At 37.0% G+C, this 16,870-nt stretch overlaps 1 protein-coding gene across 2 annotated transcripts in view; it reads right to left on the bottom strand.

Annotated features, from left to right (window-relative positions):
* The window catches only part of Wdr49 (WD repeat domain 49), a 214,088-nt gene that overhangs the window by 32,271 nt on the left and 164,947 nt on the right, over positions 1-16,870 (bottom strand). For both annotated transcript variants that reach the window (XM_039103711.2, XM_039103712.2), the window contains exon 16: positions 7,538-7,719. In XM_039103711.2, coding sequence (XP_038959639.1) covers positions 7,538-7,719 — 182 coding nt within the window. The remainder of the gene's footprint in view (positions 1-7,537; positions 7,720-16,870) is intronic.

Here is a 16,870-nt window from a genome sequence, read left to right on the forward strand (position 1 = left end):
TAGTTATTTTAATTTTATGTTTTAACCTAATGGTCAGAGTTAAGATTGTCCTAAAAGTGTTGGTAGGGTGGATTTTGCTAGTGGGAGTACTTAGGCACACACAAAATAGAGCCAGGACAAGATGGTATCACCTTAGCCATTGAAGTCTAAACTCTATTTCGCAGTCTCTCTCCTGTGTCTCCAGTCTCTCCCTTTGCCTTTCTTTGCCTCTGTTTCTCTCTCTCTATCTCACTCTCTGTCTCTTATAAATAAAATAAAATATATATATAAAAAATAGAAATCTAGCATGTTGGTTGGAATATATAATATTTACTTTGATTCTTTTATGTATTTGGAAAAAAGAGAAGCATGATTATTTTTCTGTGTTGCCCTTAGTTAACAAATAATGTTGGTAGGGATCACCACCCTACACTAAGTAAAGTGTTTCAATTCTCTGCGTTCTATGCTTGCACATATTGGCAATGTTCTATTTCTAAATTGGAAATGTCCTTTGCCTGAGAATAAATTGCTACTTGACATTCTGGAGAGCTGTGATTCAAAGACATGGAAGAATAAATACCAAAGTTCCATTTAGTACAACAGGATGTTAAAAAGAAAACGTTTTTCTTTTGTCTTTATGTCAGTAGAAGAAAATATCTAAAAGCAAAATTATTAATTAGGAGTTTTAAGAAAATGTCTATCTCCTCCAGTTCCAAAGTAATGTGTATTATATTCCTTGTGCTAACCCACTGTACCAAGAGGGTAGCTTCAAAACTCATCCTGTAATGTTGTACTCACTACCACACTTGGGAAAGAACAGACACATTAATATTATCAAAGGAGACTGACTGTGCACTCATGCATACTTCCACACGGTGAAGCTAACTTCAGATTCCCTTATTTGAGTTTCAATTCATGTTGACCAGTCAAACAACTGAAAGTATAAATGCCAAAATAACTTTGATGTATTGGTATCTCATCAGGAAATAAATAGGTACCTAGGTAACATCTTATAGGTTAGAGATCCCCAGTAGAGGAAGACATGGAACGTAGTAGAGCAGATGGCACTGTAAGGTTGTATTGGGATTTACTGTGGGGCAAACAGAAGTTAACTCAAGCAGAGCTGTGCACAGGCTCTAATCTAAGAACACTTTGTGTACATTACGTCAGGAGACAACCAATGGGTGCATTAATTTGAAACATTCAAACGACGATCTCTTGGGGGTTGCCCCCCAAAACCGCTAACTCTGTGTATTTGTAGTTTAAAATCTCAAGCTTTTCCTGTGTATGAAGAACTGTGATTCTACTATTTGCCATCTCCTTTATGTTTCCACTACTTAACCTCAACAACTGAAGAACAGATCAATGGCAGGGAAGAGGAGAGGAGAGTTTGTGCTGTGTATGATATTCTATAGGTCAACATGAAAGACTAACGTTAGCACTCATTTGAAACATGCTAGGTATTTTATGGAATAATTTTCTTATCATTTCAAGCACGATTTCTTTTTTTTTTTTATTATTAACTTGAGTATTTCTTATATACATTTCGAGTGTTATTCCCTTTCCCGGTTTCCGGGCAAACATCCCCTCCCCCCTCCCCTTCCTTATGGGTATTCCCCTCCCAACCCTCCCCCCATTGCCGCCCTCCCCCCAACAGTCTAGTTCACTGGGGGTTCAGTCTTAGCAGGACACAGGGCTTCCCCTTCCACTGGTGCTCTTACTAGGATATTCATTGCTACCTATGGGGTCAGAGTCCAGGGTCAGTCCATGTATAGTCTTTAGGTAGTGGCTTAGTCCCTGGAAGCTCTGGTTGCTTGGCATTGTTGTACATATGGGGTCTCGAGCCCCTTCAAGCTCTTCCAGTTCTTTCTCTGATTCCTTCAACGGGGGTCCTATTCTCAGTTCAGTGGTTTGCTGCTGGCATTCGCCTCTGTATTTGCTGTATTCTGGCTGTGTCTCTCAGGAGCGATCTACATCCAGCTCCTGTCGGTCTGCACTTCTGTGCTTCATCCACCTTGTCTAATTGGGTGGCTGTATATGTATGGGCCACATGTGGGGCAGGCTCTGAATGGGTGTTACTTTAGTCTCTGTTTTAATCTTTGCCTCTCTCTTCCCTGCCAAGGGTATTCTTGTTCCCCTTTTAAAGAAGGTGTGAAACATTCACATTTTGATCATCCGTCTTGAGTTTCATTTGTTCTAGGCATCTAGGGTAATTCAAGCATTTGGGCTAATAGCCACTTATCAATGAGTGCATACCATGTATGTCTTTCCGTGATTGGGTTAGCTCACTCAGAATGATATTTTCCAGTTCCAACCATTTGCCTACGAATTTCATAAAGTCGTTGTTTTTGATAGCTGAGTAATATTCCATTGTGTAGATGTACCACATTTTCTGTATCCATTTCTCTGTTGAAGGGCATCTGGGTTCTTTCCAGCTTCTGGCTATTATAAATAAGGCTGCGATGAACATAGTGGAGCACATGTCTTTTTTATATGTTGGGGCATCTTTTGGGTATATGCCCAAGAGAGGTATAGCTGGATCCTCAGGCAGTTCAATATCCAATTTTCTGAGGAACCTCCAGACTGATTTCCAGAATGGTTGTACCAGTCTGCAACCCCACCAACAATGGAGGAATGTTCCTCTTTCTCCGCATCCTCGCCAGCATCTGCTGTCACCTGAGTTTTTGATCTTAGCCATTCTCACTGGTGTGAGGTGAAATCTCAGGGTTGTTTTGATTTGCATTTCCCTTATGACTAAAGATGTTGAACATTTCTTTAGGTGTTTCTCAGCCATTCAGCATTCCTCAGCTATGAATTGGGAATAACGAGGGAATGAATTTTCATTCCTTCAGCAGTAAATTCAAATCTCCACCAAACTTTGTTTTCTAATTCCACACGTACTATGGAGGAAGTGCTTTATATAGTGGCTCCTTAATGAATCAGTAATCCAGAGAGTGTCACCAGTAAATTATGAAAAAAACATATAAGTCACAACAGTAACAATTTTATTCTAGAAAATAGGAACAAAGGAGCATAGGCAGCAATACAGTTCTCATACCAAAATCAGCCACAGAAAAACTACAGACCAGTCTCTTTCATGAACATACTTTCAAAACCATTACCATAATGTTGCTAAGTTAATGCAATTACCATGTATAAAGAGAAATTATGTATTGTAGTCAAGTGGGACTTATTCAAATGTGAAAAGTTTGTTTACCACTTAGATATCAATTTATAGCATTCATTCACCCTTCAACATCAGATTAGAAGTTGTAGCTAATATAAAAAGAAAATAAAGAAGGGAAAAATAGGCAAAGATTGCAATAAAAGGTATAATAATAGATTTGCTGAGGAATGTCAAATGGCCAAAAAGCATCTAATGAAATGTTCAACATCCTTAGTCATCAGGGAAATGCAAATCAAAACAACCCTGAGATTCCACCTCACACCAGTCAGAAGGACTAAGATAAAATATTCAGGTGACAGCAGATGCTGGGGAGGATGTGGAGAAAGAGTAACACTCCCCCATTGTTGGTGGGATTGCAAACTGGTACAACAATTCTGGAAATTTGTCTGGATGTTCCTCAGAAAATTGGACATTCCACTACCTGAGGACCCAGCTATACCTCTCCTAGGCATATACCCAAAAGATGCTCCAACATACAACAAAGAGACATGCTCCTCTATGTTCATAGAAGCTTTATTTGTAATAGCGAGAAGCTGAAAAGAACCCAGATGCCCTTCAACAGAGGAATAGATTCAAAAAATGTAGTACATCTACACAATGGAGTACTACTCAGCTATCAAAAACAATGACTTCATGAAATTCATATGCAAATAGAATGAACTAGAAAATATCACCCTGAGTGAGGTTGCTCAATCACAGAAAAACACACTTGTTATGTACTCATTGATACGTGGATATTAGCCAAAAAGCTCAAATTACCCAAGATGCAATCCACAGACCACAGGAAGCTCAAGAATAAGGATAACCAAAATGCAGATGCTCCCACTCCTTCTTAAAAGGAGAAAAAAATATCCATAAGAGGGGCTATGGAAGTAAAGGTTATAGCAACAACCCAAGGAATGGCCATTCAGAGCCTGACACACATGTGGCCCCATATATATATATATATATATATATATATATATATATATATATATATATATATATACAGCCACCAAAACTAGATAAGATTGATGAAGCTAAAAAATGCATGCTGAAAGGGACTGGATATAGATCTCTCCTGAGAGACACATCCAGAGGTCAGTGCTAGCAGCAAACTACCAAACTGAGAACAGGACCCCCTTGGGAGGAATTAGAGAAAGTATTGAAAGAGTTGAAGGAGCTTGCAACCACATAAACACAACAATGCCAACCAACCAGAGCTTCCAGGGTTACTAAGTCACTACCAAAAGACTATACATGGACTGACCCAGGGCTCCAACTACATATGTAGCAGAGAATAGACTTGTTGGGGCACCAGGGGAAGGGGAAGCCCTTGGTCCTGCCAAGGTTGTACCCCCAGTGCAGGTAAATATGGGGGGCAATAAAGGGGATGTATAGGGGGAATAGCAGTATGATGGAGGGGGAGGGGAGGGAATGGAGTCTTATGGACAGGAAACCGGGAAGGGGAATAACATTTGAAATGTAAGTAAAGAAATATATCTAAGAAAAAATTTTTTAAAAAAGAAAAAAATATTATCTATGCAGAAATCAAAAGTCAAAAACACTTTTGGAAATAATAATGCTATATAAATATAATATTATATATTTAATTTATATATTATATATAATTTTATAATTTTATTTTTAATTAATTATTGGTTCAATTATTAATATGGGATATAATAAATATTATAGTAAGACTTAGTATAAATTTTTATCAAAAATCATTATATATTATCCAGAAACAATTGCAATTCAAAGTACACCATTTTTATTCATAAATATTGAAATATTTAAGTATAATATAACAAAATACAAATGAAGATTCCTATATTAGGAAAACTAAAACACCAAGGAAAGAATTTTTTTAAAAGCCCTATACCAATAGAAAGATACTGTTGTGTAACAGTTTCCTCTGAATTGAAATATTCCCTCCACTGGAAAGGGACAGGGCCTAAGAGATTCCAGGGAAACAAAAGGTCACATCCTAGAAAGTGAAAATTTGCAAGATTCTGCAAACTACCTCCCCAGCTCGATAATAGAAGAAAACAACGGCTATGTGACCAGTCAATTGAACAGAGATATTTCTTCCACCTGGTCAGCTGCCTGCTTGCAGCTTCCATGAGTTATCATCTGTGTTGGCACAGGCTTTTTAAAGATACAGCTACTTTTTTGAGACAACTTTTTTTCTCTATGTTAACTCTCATCTGCGCTTCCATTAGTAATTCCAAACAACACTCATCACTTTAGATTTTGGTTCTATCATTACTTTAGTCTGTAGTGGGGTTCACTTTCTGAGGACCAATGGATATGTATGTGTGTGACCTGTATCTTCAATAACAACCATAATAATGATTCTAGAAATTTGTTTTATGGGTGCTGACAAACTAACTGAAGTTTTTAGGTAAAGTTCTAAGACCCAGAACAGCCAAGAAAATATGTAGAAACAAAAGAAGAATACTGCAAACAAACTCTATTTTCAAAACTTACTATACAATTGCAGGAACCAAGACAGAATTATGTTGATGAAAAACACAGAGAGCTAGATCAATGATAACAACTAAAGATCAAAAATAGACTTGTACAAATAGGGGGGTTATTATTTATAATCATATTCTACATAATTCTACATATAATTGTATTTTATATAATTGCCAAATTATGAAACAAAGACATTATTTGATGATACATGAATTAATTGTTCATTCATATTATGTAGGGGTAAAGAAAAATGAACTCTCTAGTTTTCCATGTTGAATAACTTTAAATGTATATCACTTAGTAAAGGAAACAAGCCTGTAAGAGTCCATCCCTATGCAACTCTCAACGGCCTGTCATTACGGAACAGGCAATGTTACGAAGAGAACACAATACCAGAGGTGCCTAAATTCAGTGACAGAAATGGTGGATAAGTAAGAGGAGCAGAAAATATGTAAGAACCAAGTCTGAAAGAAAAAAACAAAAGATGAGACTTTCAATGACCTCAAATAGATAGAAAAAAATTCTTTAATTCCAGAAATGTGGCATCCCCAAATCTGGCTACATTGTGGTCAGGGCACAGTACTCAGAAATGTATTAACCAGAATTCCACACAATGCAGAGGATTTTGCAGCTGAGAATGGAGAAGGAAAGACCCACAGAATTGTATGACATAACAAATGAGCTTTACTGTATGAAGTTTAATGAACAACACAATATTGTTTATCTATCAATGGTAACAACTGTTTAGTACAAATATAAGACAGCATGTTGGACAGGCTGAAGAATATAGAGAAATTTTTCCTTGAAATTTTATAAACAAAATATATATGATAAACAGTTCCAATTTTACAGGAGAAAGAATAGAAAGAATCATCTTTTCTTGTATGATAATTTATAATAGAATGTGAAATTGCGAAAGCATGAGTTAAGAATACAGGAAATAAATTTAAATAACTACTAAAACTCCTTTGCCTTCAAGAGTAAGTAGACAATAGTAATTGGGTTTTGATGAGCAATGTAGAGTAATGATAAATCTGCTCAACACAGCAGGGTTAGAACCATAAGGAGAGTGATATAGAATTAGAGTTAAGCTCTTGGAACTTCTTTTGTTCAAATTCCCATATTGTTTACCAAATATGGTAGAGTGTCCAACAGACATTCTGAGATGATAGTGAGTGATGGATAACAGGAAGATGGGATGACAAATCAAAGAATTACAGTAGACAAGTGACTGAAAAATGACAGGTAAATCAATAAATAGGAATCTACCTGACAGTAAAAATAGGACATTGCTAGAAAGACAGACACAGACAGACAGATTAGAGACAGACTGTTATTAAATGAACTATTTCTCATAATTAGTTTGAGGATAGTGTAGAAATAGAAGTGTAATACGAATTAGCAGAAAAAGAGGCCATTAATTAGAGATGGAGCAATGAAGAAAAGGGAGGGGGAAAATAATGTAGTTATATAATAATTAAACATTTAAAAAATATTTAGAAAAGAACGATTAGAAAACACAGACTAGAAATGAATGCCTGTAATCCAGAGACTGCAATCAGGAGACTGAGTCAGAAGGATTTCAAGAACAATATGGTTTGCATGGCAAGGGCTTGTCAGGGCATCCCTGGCAGATATAAGGAGACAGTGGGTGGGGAGAAAGAGATAGATGGAGAGACAGAGAGTATAAATATTAAGGGAGGGGAAAAATTAAGAATTAAATGGAGGCAAAAATAAAATACATAAGCAACCCTAGCCACACCATATACAAACATTCAGCAATCTCCAAACCTTAAGAGAAAGTTGGAGGTTATCAGTGAACAGCCACACAGCACCACAGGGGTTAGGGAAGAACTGCGTCCAAGTGTTATCTAGACTCCACCTCAGATAATGACTGAAAGTACTTACGTGTGTGTTGAATTGTCTCTGTTTTCCTCAGTCAGCAGACTCTCTTCTGTTGAGTCTAAGCTTGACTCCTCTTCAGAGAATAAAGGGTTTATTTCCATGTTTTCCTCTGGAATCTTACTTTCTACTAAATTAGTATCTCTCTTCGGAAGAGAAAAGTAGTTTTCAATATTCCAACGACTTGCCTAAAAATGAAAATCTTTATTCTCACAAAATTTATTTCATCAGACGTTTACATGAATTTGCCATGTACAAGATTAGTAAATTAACTTACATGGATATTCACAAACAAAAATGAGCAAGACCAGTTTTGTAAATAGATGATATATACTACAGTTTAGTAAAAGAGATTACATATATATATGTATATATATATATATATACATATATATATATTCTGTAAAGGAAGAACATGAGCTATATCATAAAAAAGAAACAAAGTTTCCAGTGAAAGTATTATGAGCCTCAACAGTTATTACCATTTATGTTTTTAATCCCTGAAGCAAAAGAAGATAAAAATAATAAAAAAGCTTCTGTCAAATATTTTACAATTAAATTTTCTATTGCTTTCTTTGGACCCAACTTTTTGAAACAAAGTCTCAGAAACAAATCTAGTTATTAAATTTCCCCAGGAAAATAACTACGGCAGTTTTCATGTGCTTTGCCTACCATGATTTATACAGCCATGGCTACCATTCACATATTTTGTATCTCGCACACTATATTAAATATAAACACAGACATCCCGGTGAGCTTTTTTACTTCCATAAAAATAGGTCTGCCTTATCTGAAATGTTTGTAAACATTTCAGAGTAGCTTCTTAGTGTTTCTATTGTTATGATAAAACACCATGACCCAGTAGCAAGTTGGAGAGGAGTTTATTTGGTTTGCATTTACTTATCGCTGTTCATCACTGAAGTCAGAACAAGAACTCAAACGGAGTAAGAACCTAGAGGCAGGAGATGATTCAGAGGCTACAGAGGGGTATGATTATGTTATCCAAAGAGTTTTGTATTGGATGTTTGGTCCTCATTAGGACGGTGTAAGAAGAAGGTTATAGGCTATTGAGAAACTGCCCTCTGAAAAGAATTAAGACAGTTCTCTGATACCTGAATTATGTGTCACCAAGCATGAGTGGCCTTTCCTTGCCCTCTGCATGAGTTTCTCTCTCTCTCTCTCTCTCTCTCTCTCTCTCTCTCTCTCTCTCTCTCTCTCTCATGAGGCCTCTGCCATGAAATGATACAGGCCGAACACAAGCCTATGCCAGGTTATTTGTATTCAATAAACTGCTTTTTAAAATAATGTACCCAGTTTTGCATATCACATGAGTAACATAAAATAGTCACGAATGCAGAAATTCTTGGAGGATGACATTGGCTCTTTGTTTAAAACAAAATTTTTTGTGTAAAATATTCTAATTACAGTTTCCCTTCCCCCAAATATCCTGAGATTTTCCCAAACATCACACACACACAAATCTCCCATCTCTCTCTCTCCCTCCCTCTCCCTCTTCCTCTCTCTTCCTTTCTCTCTGAGTGTGAGTGTGTGTGTGTGTGTGTGCGTGTGTGTGTCAGTACAATACAAATAGGCATATAGCAATAACAACAACCATGACAGAAACAAACACATCACAATAACACAAGACCGAGAAGAAAACGCGCAAGAAACAAATTCTAAGATATAAGCACATCCACAGAAAACTGATAAAATCAAAATTTGTAATCATAATGTATAATAAAATGACCGGTGAGTTTTAAAAAATCCCAAAGGATGTGAGACAATAAAACTTTGAAAATAAAACGGAGTTCAATTTGTGTTGGCCACCTACTAGCCACCACATGCTGGGCATGGAAATTGCCCTGAAGTGTGGCTTATATCCCCAGTGAGATTCCTTTGAGAGAAAGCACTAGATTCATTGCATCCAGTTATCACTTAGAGATAACTTCTGGGTTTGGAATGGTGGTTTGTATCTATTTTCCCTCTCAGAACTGGGATCCCTTCTACCTTACACTTGTGCAGGGCCTATGCCTGCTGCCAGTGTCTGAGTTCACACGGCATCAGTCCTGTTGTGTCTGGAAACCACTTTTTCCTTGGTGTCATCCATCCCCTCTGGCTCTTACAATCTTTCTGCCTCCTCTTCTAAAGGGTTCCTTGAGTACTAAGGGAAGGAACTTGATGGAGACATTCCATTTATGATTGAGTATTCCAAGGTCTCTCACTCTCTACACATTGACCAGTTGTGAATATCAGTATTTGTTCCTATCAACTGCAGTTAAAACTTCAATGATTAAAGCTAAGAAAGACACTGATTTATAAATTTAGTGAAATGCTGTTAGGAGTCATTTTGTGTATTCTTTAGTCAGAAAGTAGTATTTAGTTTTTCCCTAGGCCTATGGCCTAGCTAGTCTCAAATTTTGGGCTACTCGAGAAGTTTCAGGTATGACTTTCATCTCATGGAGTGGGCCTTAAATCCAATAAATCTTGGTTGAATACTCCAAAAAGCTTTGTGATAATACCTGTCATTGTAATTTGTAGACTTGTCACGGGTACAGACAGAAGTTTGTGAATAGCTTGGTTGTGTGCAGAGTGCCTTCCAGTTCCATAAACACTACACAATAGTGGTGAAGGCTTTAGGGAGGCATCAACTCGACTTCTCAGTGAGATACATGAGTGTTGTCTTCAACAATAAGCCCTTGCCATTAGTTTATGGAGAGCAACCCATAGTTTTGACAATAACCTGGGTTGTTTGGGGTGTTCCATGGGATTCTTTGGGCCAACAAATCAATCAGACATAACCCATTCCTTGTGATAGAAGCTTCACTTGGTGGCAAGAGATGCATAGTGGGACCTTTATTTAAGATCCTTCTATTATAATTGGGTCACGTATGACCCCCCAACAGGTCCTTAGTTTTATCTGTCCCTCACTGTACACCCTCCCTTACCCACCTCTTCCATCTCCCCCTCCCCATTTGACCCTTATGTTCTAGTCTCCCACCCCAATCCATCCATAACTATCTAGGCTATCTACTCCCTTTGCTCCCCCCGCTAGCCATTTACTCTATACAGAACCTCTGTAAGGTATATAGCCTCTAGTCTGATTATTAAATACATAGAACCTTATATCCCTATAAAAGTGAATACATATCAGTTATCTTTGGGGTTTTTGAGTTACCTCACTCAGGACTATTTTTTCTAGCTCCATCCATTTACCTGCAAAATTTATTTTTTTAACAGCTGAGTAATATTCCATTGTCTAAATGTACCACATTTTCTTTTTCCAATTATTTAATAAGATACATGTAGTGTGTTTCCAATTTTTGATTATTAATAGACCAACAATGAAGATGGTTGAACAAGTATCTCTGTAGTAGGATGTAGAGTCCTTGGGTATATGCCAAAGGTTGGTAGACATGGATCCTATAAGCAATGGATGCGTATTCCCATTGCTCCACAACCTTGCCAACATGACTTGCCAATTGTTTTGCTGATGTTGGCTATTCTGATGTGTATAAGATGAAATCTCAAAGTAATTCAAATTTGTATTTCCCTAGTGATTAAGGATGTTAAACATATTTTTATATGTTGAAAATAGATTCTTTTCTCATACAACACATCTTGACCACAGTTTTCCCTCTCTCTACTCCTCTCAGCCACTTCACATCCCACCACTTTTCTATTCCCCAGAGCCATATCTCCTCCTTTCCCCTTCAGAAAACAGCAGGTCACCAAGAGATGACCCCCAACCTGGACAAAACAGAATACAATATGACAAGGAAAAAGCTGACGAAGGCAACCTAATAGGAAGCTAGGAGTGCCTATAACAGGCAGTAGAGTCAGAGATACAACTGCAGCCATTGATAGGACATTAGGAGTCCACTGAAAACACAAAGGTAAGAGCCATAGCACATTTGGAGAGGACCCAATACAAACCTGTGTAGGCCCGACCTAGCTGCTTCAGTCTCTATGAGCCCATGTGAGCCCTGTTTTATTAATTTGGTGGGCCATATTCTCATGGTGTCCTCCATCCCTTCTTACTTGTACAGTCTTTACTCCTCCTTTTCTAGGGGTTCCCCCAACCACCCTAGAGGAGAACTCCAATTTAGGCTCTCTCTTTACATAATGCCTGCCTATGGGTCTTTGCACTGGCTCCCAACTGCTGGTAGAGGGAGCCTCTTTGATGACAACTCTACAAGGCACTAATCTATGAATATAGCAGAAAATCATTAAGAAATATTTCACTGATCTTGTTTTGCCAACTGTGTTCAGCTCTATCCTATATTGCTGGGCTAACTGGTCTCTGGCTCCTGGCCATCCAGACAGTACAGAACATGGGCTTCCTCTTATAGGACTCAAATTAAAACAAACATTGGTTGGCCTCTTCTACAAGTTCTGACTTACCATTGTACCATCACATCTTCCAGCCAGGAAAGATTATAAGTGAATGCACCAGCTTGACCTTTCTACATTTAGTGAACTGTGTGAATATTGTCCTGGGAAATGTGACCCCTCTTTCGATATTCAGAGAATGACTTTCTGTCTTCTTATCAGCTCCACCTAGCCACCTTGGGCAACAACTCGACAGAATGTAACCCAATCCTACCGCTGGAAACTTTGCCTGTCTACAAGAGATGGCTAGTTTAGACTCTATATCCTCCATTAGTAGGAGACCTCACTAGAGTCACCCTCAGAGATTCCAGAAAGTGTTCCACATACACTCCATTGCTTTCCCCAATTCTACCTGTCTCTTCCCACACTTTCTCCCTCTATCCCTCCCCGCCACCTGATCCTTTCAGATCTAGTCCCCACTTGCCCCAAGTCAATCCAAAAGTGTCCGTTCTATTTTCCTTTCCCAGGGATGTTCAAGTGCCCCATCTCCAGCTTTCCTCTTTACCTAACCACTCTGGGTCTGTAGATTGTAACTTGATTATCTATTTACTTAATGGTTAATATTCATTTATAAGTGAATATATATACCATATTTATCCTTTTGATTCTGGGCCTCATTCAGGTTGATTTTTTTCTAGTTACATCCATTTGCCTAAAATTTTCATACTATAATCTTTTATGCAGTTGTATAAATGTGTAATTTAAACTGTGTAAATGCACCACATTTTGATTTTCCATTCTTTTGTTGAAAGACATCTAGGGTGCTTCTAGCTTTTGGCTATTATGAATAAATCTGCAATGAACATAACTAATCAAGGGACCTTGTGGTAGGATAGAGCATCCTTTTGATATATGGCCAAAAGTAGCATAGCTTGATCTTGCTCCCTAGCACTACTACCAGCAAGGGAGGAGCATTCTCTTCCTTACATATCCCAACCAACAGATGTCACTTGTGTTTTGGATCTTATGCATGCTAACAGGTGTAGGAAAGAATCTCAACCTAACTTTGATTTGCACTTTTCTAATGGCTAAGGAATTTTTTCTTTAATTATTTCTTTTATTTTTTGAGCTTAAGAATCTTAAGCATTTCTTTAAGTGTTTCTCAGCCACTTGAAAGTATTCTATTGAAAATTCTATGTTTAGATCTGTACTCCATTTTTAATTGGATTATTTGGGTTCATTGATATCTAGTTTTGTGAGCTCTTTATATATTTTAGATATTAGACATCTATTGGAAATGAACTTGTTAAAAATCTTTTCCCATTATGCAAGCTGACGCTTTGTCACATGGTATATTTTGCTTACAAAAGTTTTTCAGTTTTATAAGGTTCCACTTACTAATTGTTAATCAGTGTTTCATTCACAAACTACACTCCTATGCCAATGCACTCAAGGCTATTCCCTGCTTTCTCTTCTATCAGGTTCCATGTGTATGGTTTTATGTTGGGGTCTTTGTTCCACTTGGAATTTTATGCAGGGTGATAAATATAGATCTGTTTGCAGTCTTCTACATGCAGGCATCCAGTAATTGGAAAACCATTTGTTCAAGGTACTGTCCTTTTTCCAGTGTATTTCTTGCTTCTTTTTGAAAAACATAATACCCATTGGTGTGCAGGTTTGATTCCATCAGTCAATATGTCTGTTTTTGTGCCAATAACATGAAGTTTTATAGATTTGAATTACGGCTTGAAATCAGGGATATGTAGCATTGTTTTAGCACTCCTGGGTTTGTTATTATTATCATTATTGTTGTTTTCCATATAAAATTAAGAATTGTTCTTTACAAGTCTATACAGAACTGTGTTGAAACTTTGAGGGAGATTGCATAGACTCTGCAGATTTCTTTGGTAGGATCGTCACTTTTACTCCTACTGATCCATGAGTATGGGAGATCTTTCCATCTTCCAAAATCTTCAATTTCTTTCTTCAATGATTTTTTTCATACAAGTCTTTCACATGCTTAGTTAGGGTTACTGCAAGATATTTTACCTTATTTGAGGATTTGAAGCTATTGTGAAAAGTTTTGAAGTATTGTTTTCATTTCTTTCTCAGTAAATTAGTGATTTATAAATAGGGATACTGATTTTTTTTAGTTAATCTTGTATCCTACCACTTCAAAAGTGTTTCTCAACTCTAGGACATACCAGGTTTATTTTTTAGAGTCATTTATGTATGCTGCGATTGTACCTGCAAATAATAATGCATTGCCTTATTTCTTTCCATTTTGTATTTCCTTGATCTCCTTCAGTTGTCTTACTGCTTCAGCTAAAATTTGAAGCACTATATTGAATAGATATTTAGCCACTAGATAACTGGTCTTGTTCCAAAATTTAGTGGAATTGCATTGAGTTTCTCTTTATTTAATTCGATGTTGACTGTAAGCTTGCACTAAATTGCCTTTATTATTTTAAGGCAATGATAAATCCCTTATCGCCTCAGGATTTTTCAGAGTGATGTTGAATTTTTTTAAGAACTTTTCTGTATCTAATAAAATGATCATATGTTTTTTCTCCAGTTTGTTTATATGGTGGATTGCATTTTCTGATTTTCATATATTAAAGCATCCCTGTATTTCTGAGATGAAGCCTACTTGATCATGATGCATGATCATTTTGATGTGTTCTGGGATTCAGTTTAAAGTATTTTATAGAGTATTTTTGCCTCTATGTTCCTAAGGAAACATAGTCTGCAATTCTCTTTCTTTGTTGAGTCTTCCTGTGGTTTAGGTATCAAGATAATTGTGGCCTCATAAAATGAATGGGGCAATGTTCCTTCTGTTTCTATTTTGAAGCATAATATAAGCAGTGTTATCAATAACTCTTCTTTGAAATACTAAAACCATCTGGCTCTGGGCTTCTTTTGGTTGTGAGAATTTAATGAATATTTCCATTTCATTAGGTGTTATGGATATATTTACATCGTCTATCTAATCTTGACTGAAATTTATTAAGAGGTACCTACTGAGAAAATTTCTTATTTCTTACAGATTTTGAATCTTTGAAAAGTGCAGGTTTTTAACATATGTCCTTATTATTCTCTGGATTTCCTTGGTATCTGTTGTTATGTCCCTATTTTCATTTCTATTTTTTTTATTTTGATGTTTCTTTCCATCTTTTAGTTGGTTGTATAAGGATTTTTCTATTTTGATGATTTTCTCAAAGAACCTACTTTGTGATTCATTGATTCTTTGCATTGTTCTTTGTTTTATTTTATTGATTTCAGCCTTCAGAATAATTATTTTTTGCTGTCTACTCCTCCTGGGTGTGCTTGCTTCCTCTTGTTCTAGGGCAGTGGGACTCAACTTGTAGGTTATAACCATCAGAAGACATGTATTTCAGGTAGTCTTAGGAATCCCAAACAATATATTTATTTTTGTTGCTACTTCATTGAAGCAGTAGGACTCTAACCTCCCCAGCTGGTACACACATGCTCTTTGCTACTCGCCCAAATGTTTTGGATTCAAGAATGAAAGGCCCACAGGCAGCTTTGTTTTTAATATGCTTTATGCAGCCCAAGGGCTGGGCTACTACATAACTCTAGGTGTCTAACACACACTGCCCTTTGATATTCTTAAGTTGAGACTTACTAAATCTACATTTCATCTTTGCTGCCCTGGACCCTGATGGGCTGCCCTCCTGGGGCCTGTACCTACATGTCAGTTGTATCTCCTTCTTATATCTTTCCGGTGTGGTCCATCAGCTATACCCTCATCATGGCAAAATCCCCTCTTCCTCCCTCCTTGGTCCCTTCCCAGAATCCTAAAAGTCCCTTCTCTATCTCCTTGCCCAGCCATTAGCTGTAGATAATTTTATTGACAGGTCAAAAATCAACTGGGGACAGGCTTCCTTTAGTGCTATGTGCAGGAGCCTGGAAACAAGTTTGGGGGTGACATAATTAGCATGAGAACACAAGCCACTACACTTCATTACTGTAATTTTGCAGACTGAGCAGTGTCTCAGGTCCTAAGACCATCGGTAATACAATTGGCATGACCCAGAGGCTGAGAACACGTATTCTAGAGCTTCCTGGTGTGCTGTCAAGTTGTTAGTATAAGATTTATTTACCCACCATTCTTATGCAGGCACTTAGTGCTATGCTACAAACTTTCCTTTTATCACCACTTTCATTGTATTCCCTAAGTTTATGTGTGTTCTGTATTCATTTTCACTGAATCCTAAAAAGCCCTTAAACTTTTTAAAATTTCTATCTTTGATCCACTTTTCATTCAGTAGAGAGGTGATTGAAAGTACTGCTCAACAGTCTGGGCTGGGATCTATCATCTCTTAGCATGGCTAATACATCAGTCCAGGCCCTTCCGGCTTTTCGAGTCTCCATTAAGAAGTCAGGTGTAATTGTAATATGTCTGTTTTTGTAAGTTACTCGGTCCTTTTACCTTTGCAGCTTTTAATATTCTTTCTTAGTCCTCTATGTTTTTTGTGTTTACATTACTATGTGGCAAGGGGACTTCCTTGTCTGCTCCAATCTATTTGGTGATCTCTATGCTTCTTTTATCTTGATAGGCATGTCCTCCTTCAGATTAAGAAAATTTTCTCCCAAGATTTTGTTGAAAATATTTTCTAGACTTTAGAGTTTGGATTCCTCTCCTTCTATTTCTGTTATTTTTAGGTTTGTTCTCTTTTATAGTGTCCCAGACTTCATGAATGCTTTATGTCAAGAAATTTTTAGATTTAAACTTTTGTGGACTGACATATTAATTTCTTCTATTATATCTTCAGTCCGTGACATTCTCTCTTCCATCTGTGATATTCTGTGGTAAACCTGGTCTCTACAATTCCTGTTTGAAATCCTAAATTTTTCATTTCCAGAATTCTCTCAGTTTGTGATTTATTATATTATTATTATTATTACTATTATTGCTCCTATGTCCATTTTAAGGTCTTGAATTATTTTATTCATTCCTTCAGGCGAATCATTTTTATTCTTTCATTA

This window comes from Rattus norvegicus, chromosome 2, assembly GCF_036323735.1.
Source record: "Rattus norvegicus strain BN/NHsdMcwi chromosome 2, GRCr8, whole genome shotgun sequence".
NCBI classification, from domain to species: domain Eukaryota; kingdom Metazoa; phylum Chordata; class Mammalia; order Rodentia; family Muridae; genus Rattus; species Rattus norvegicus.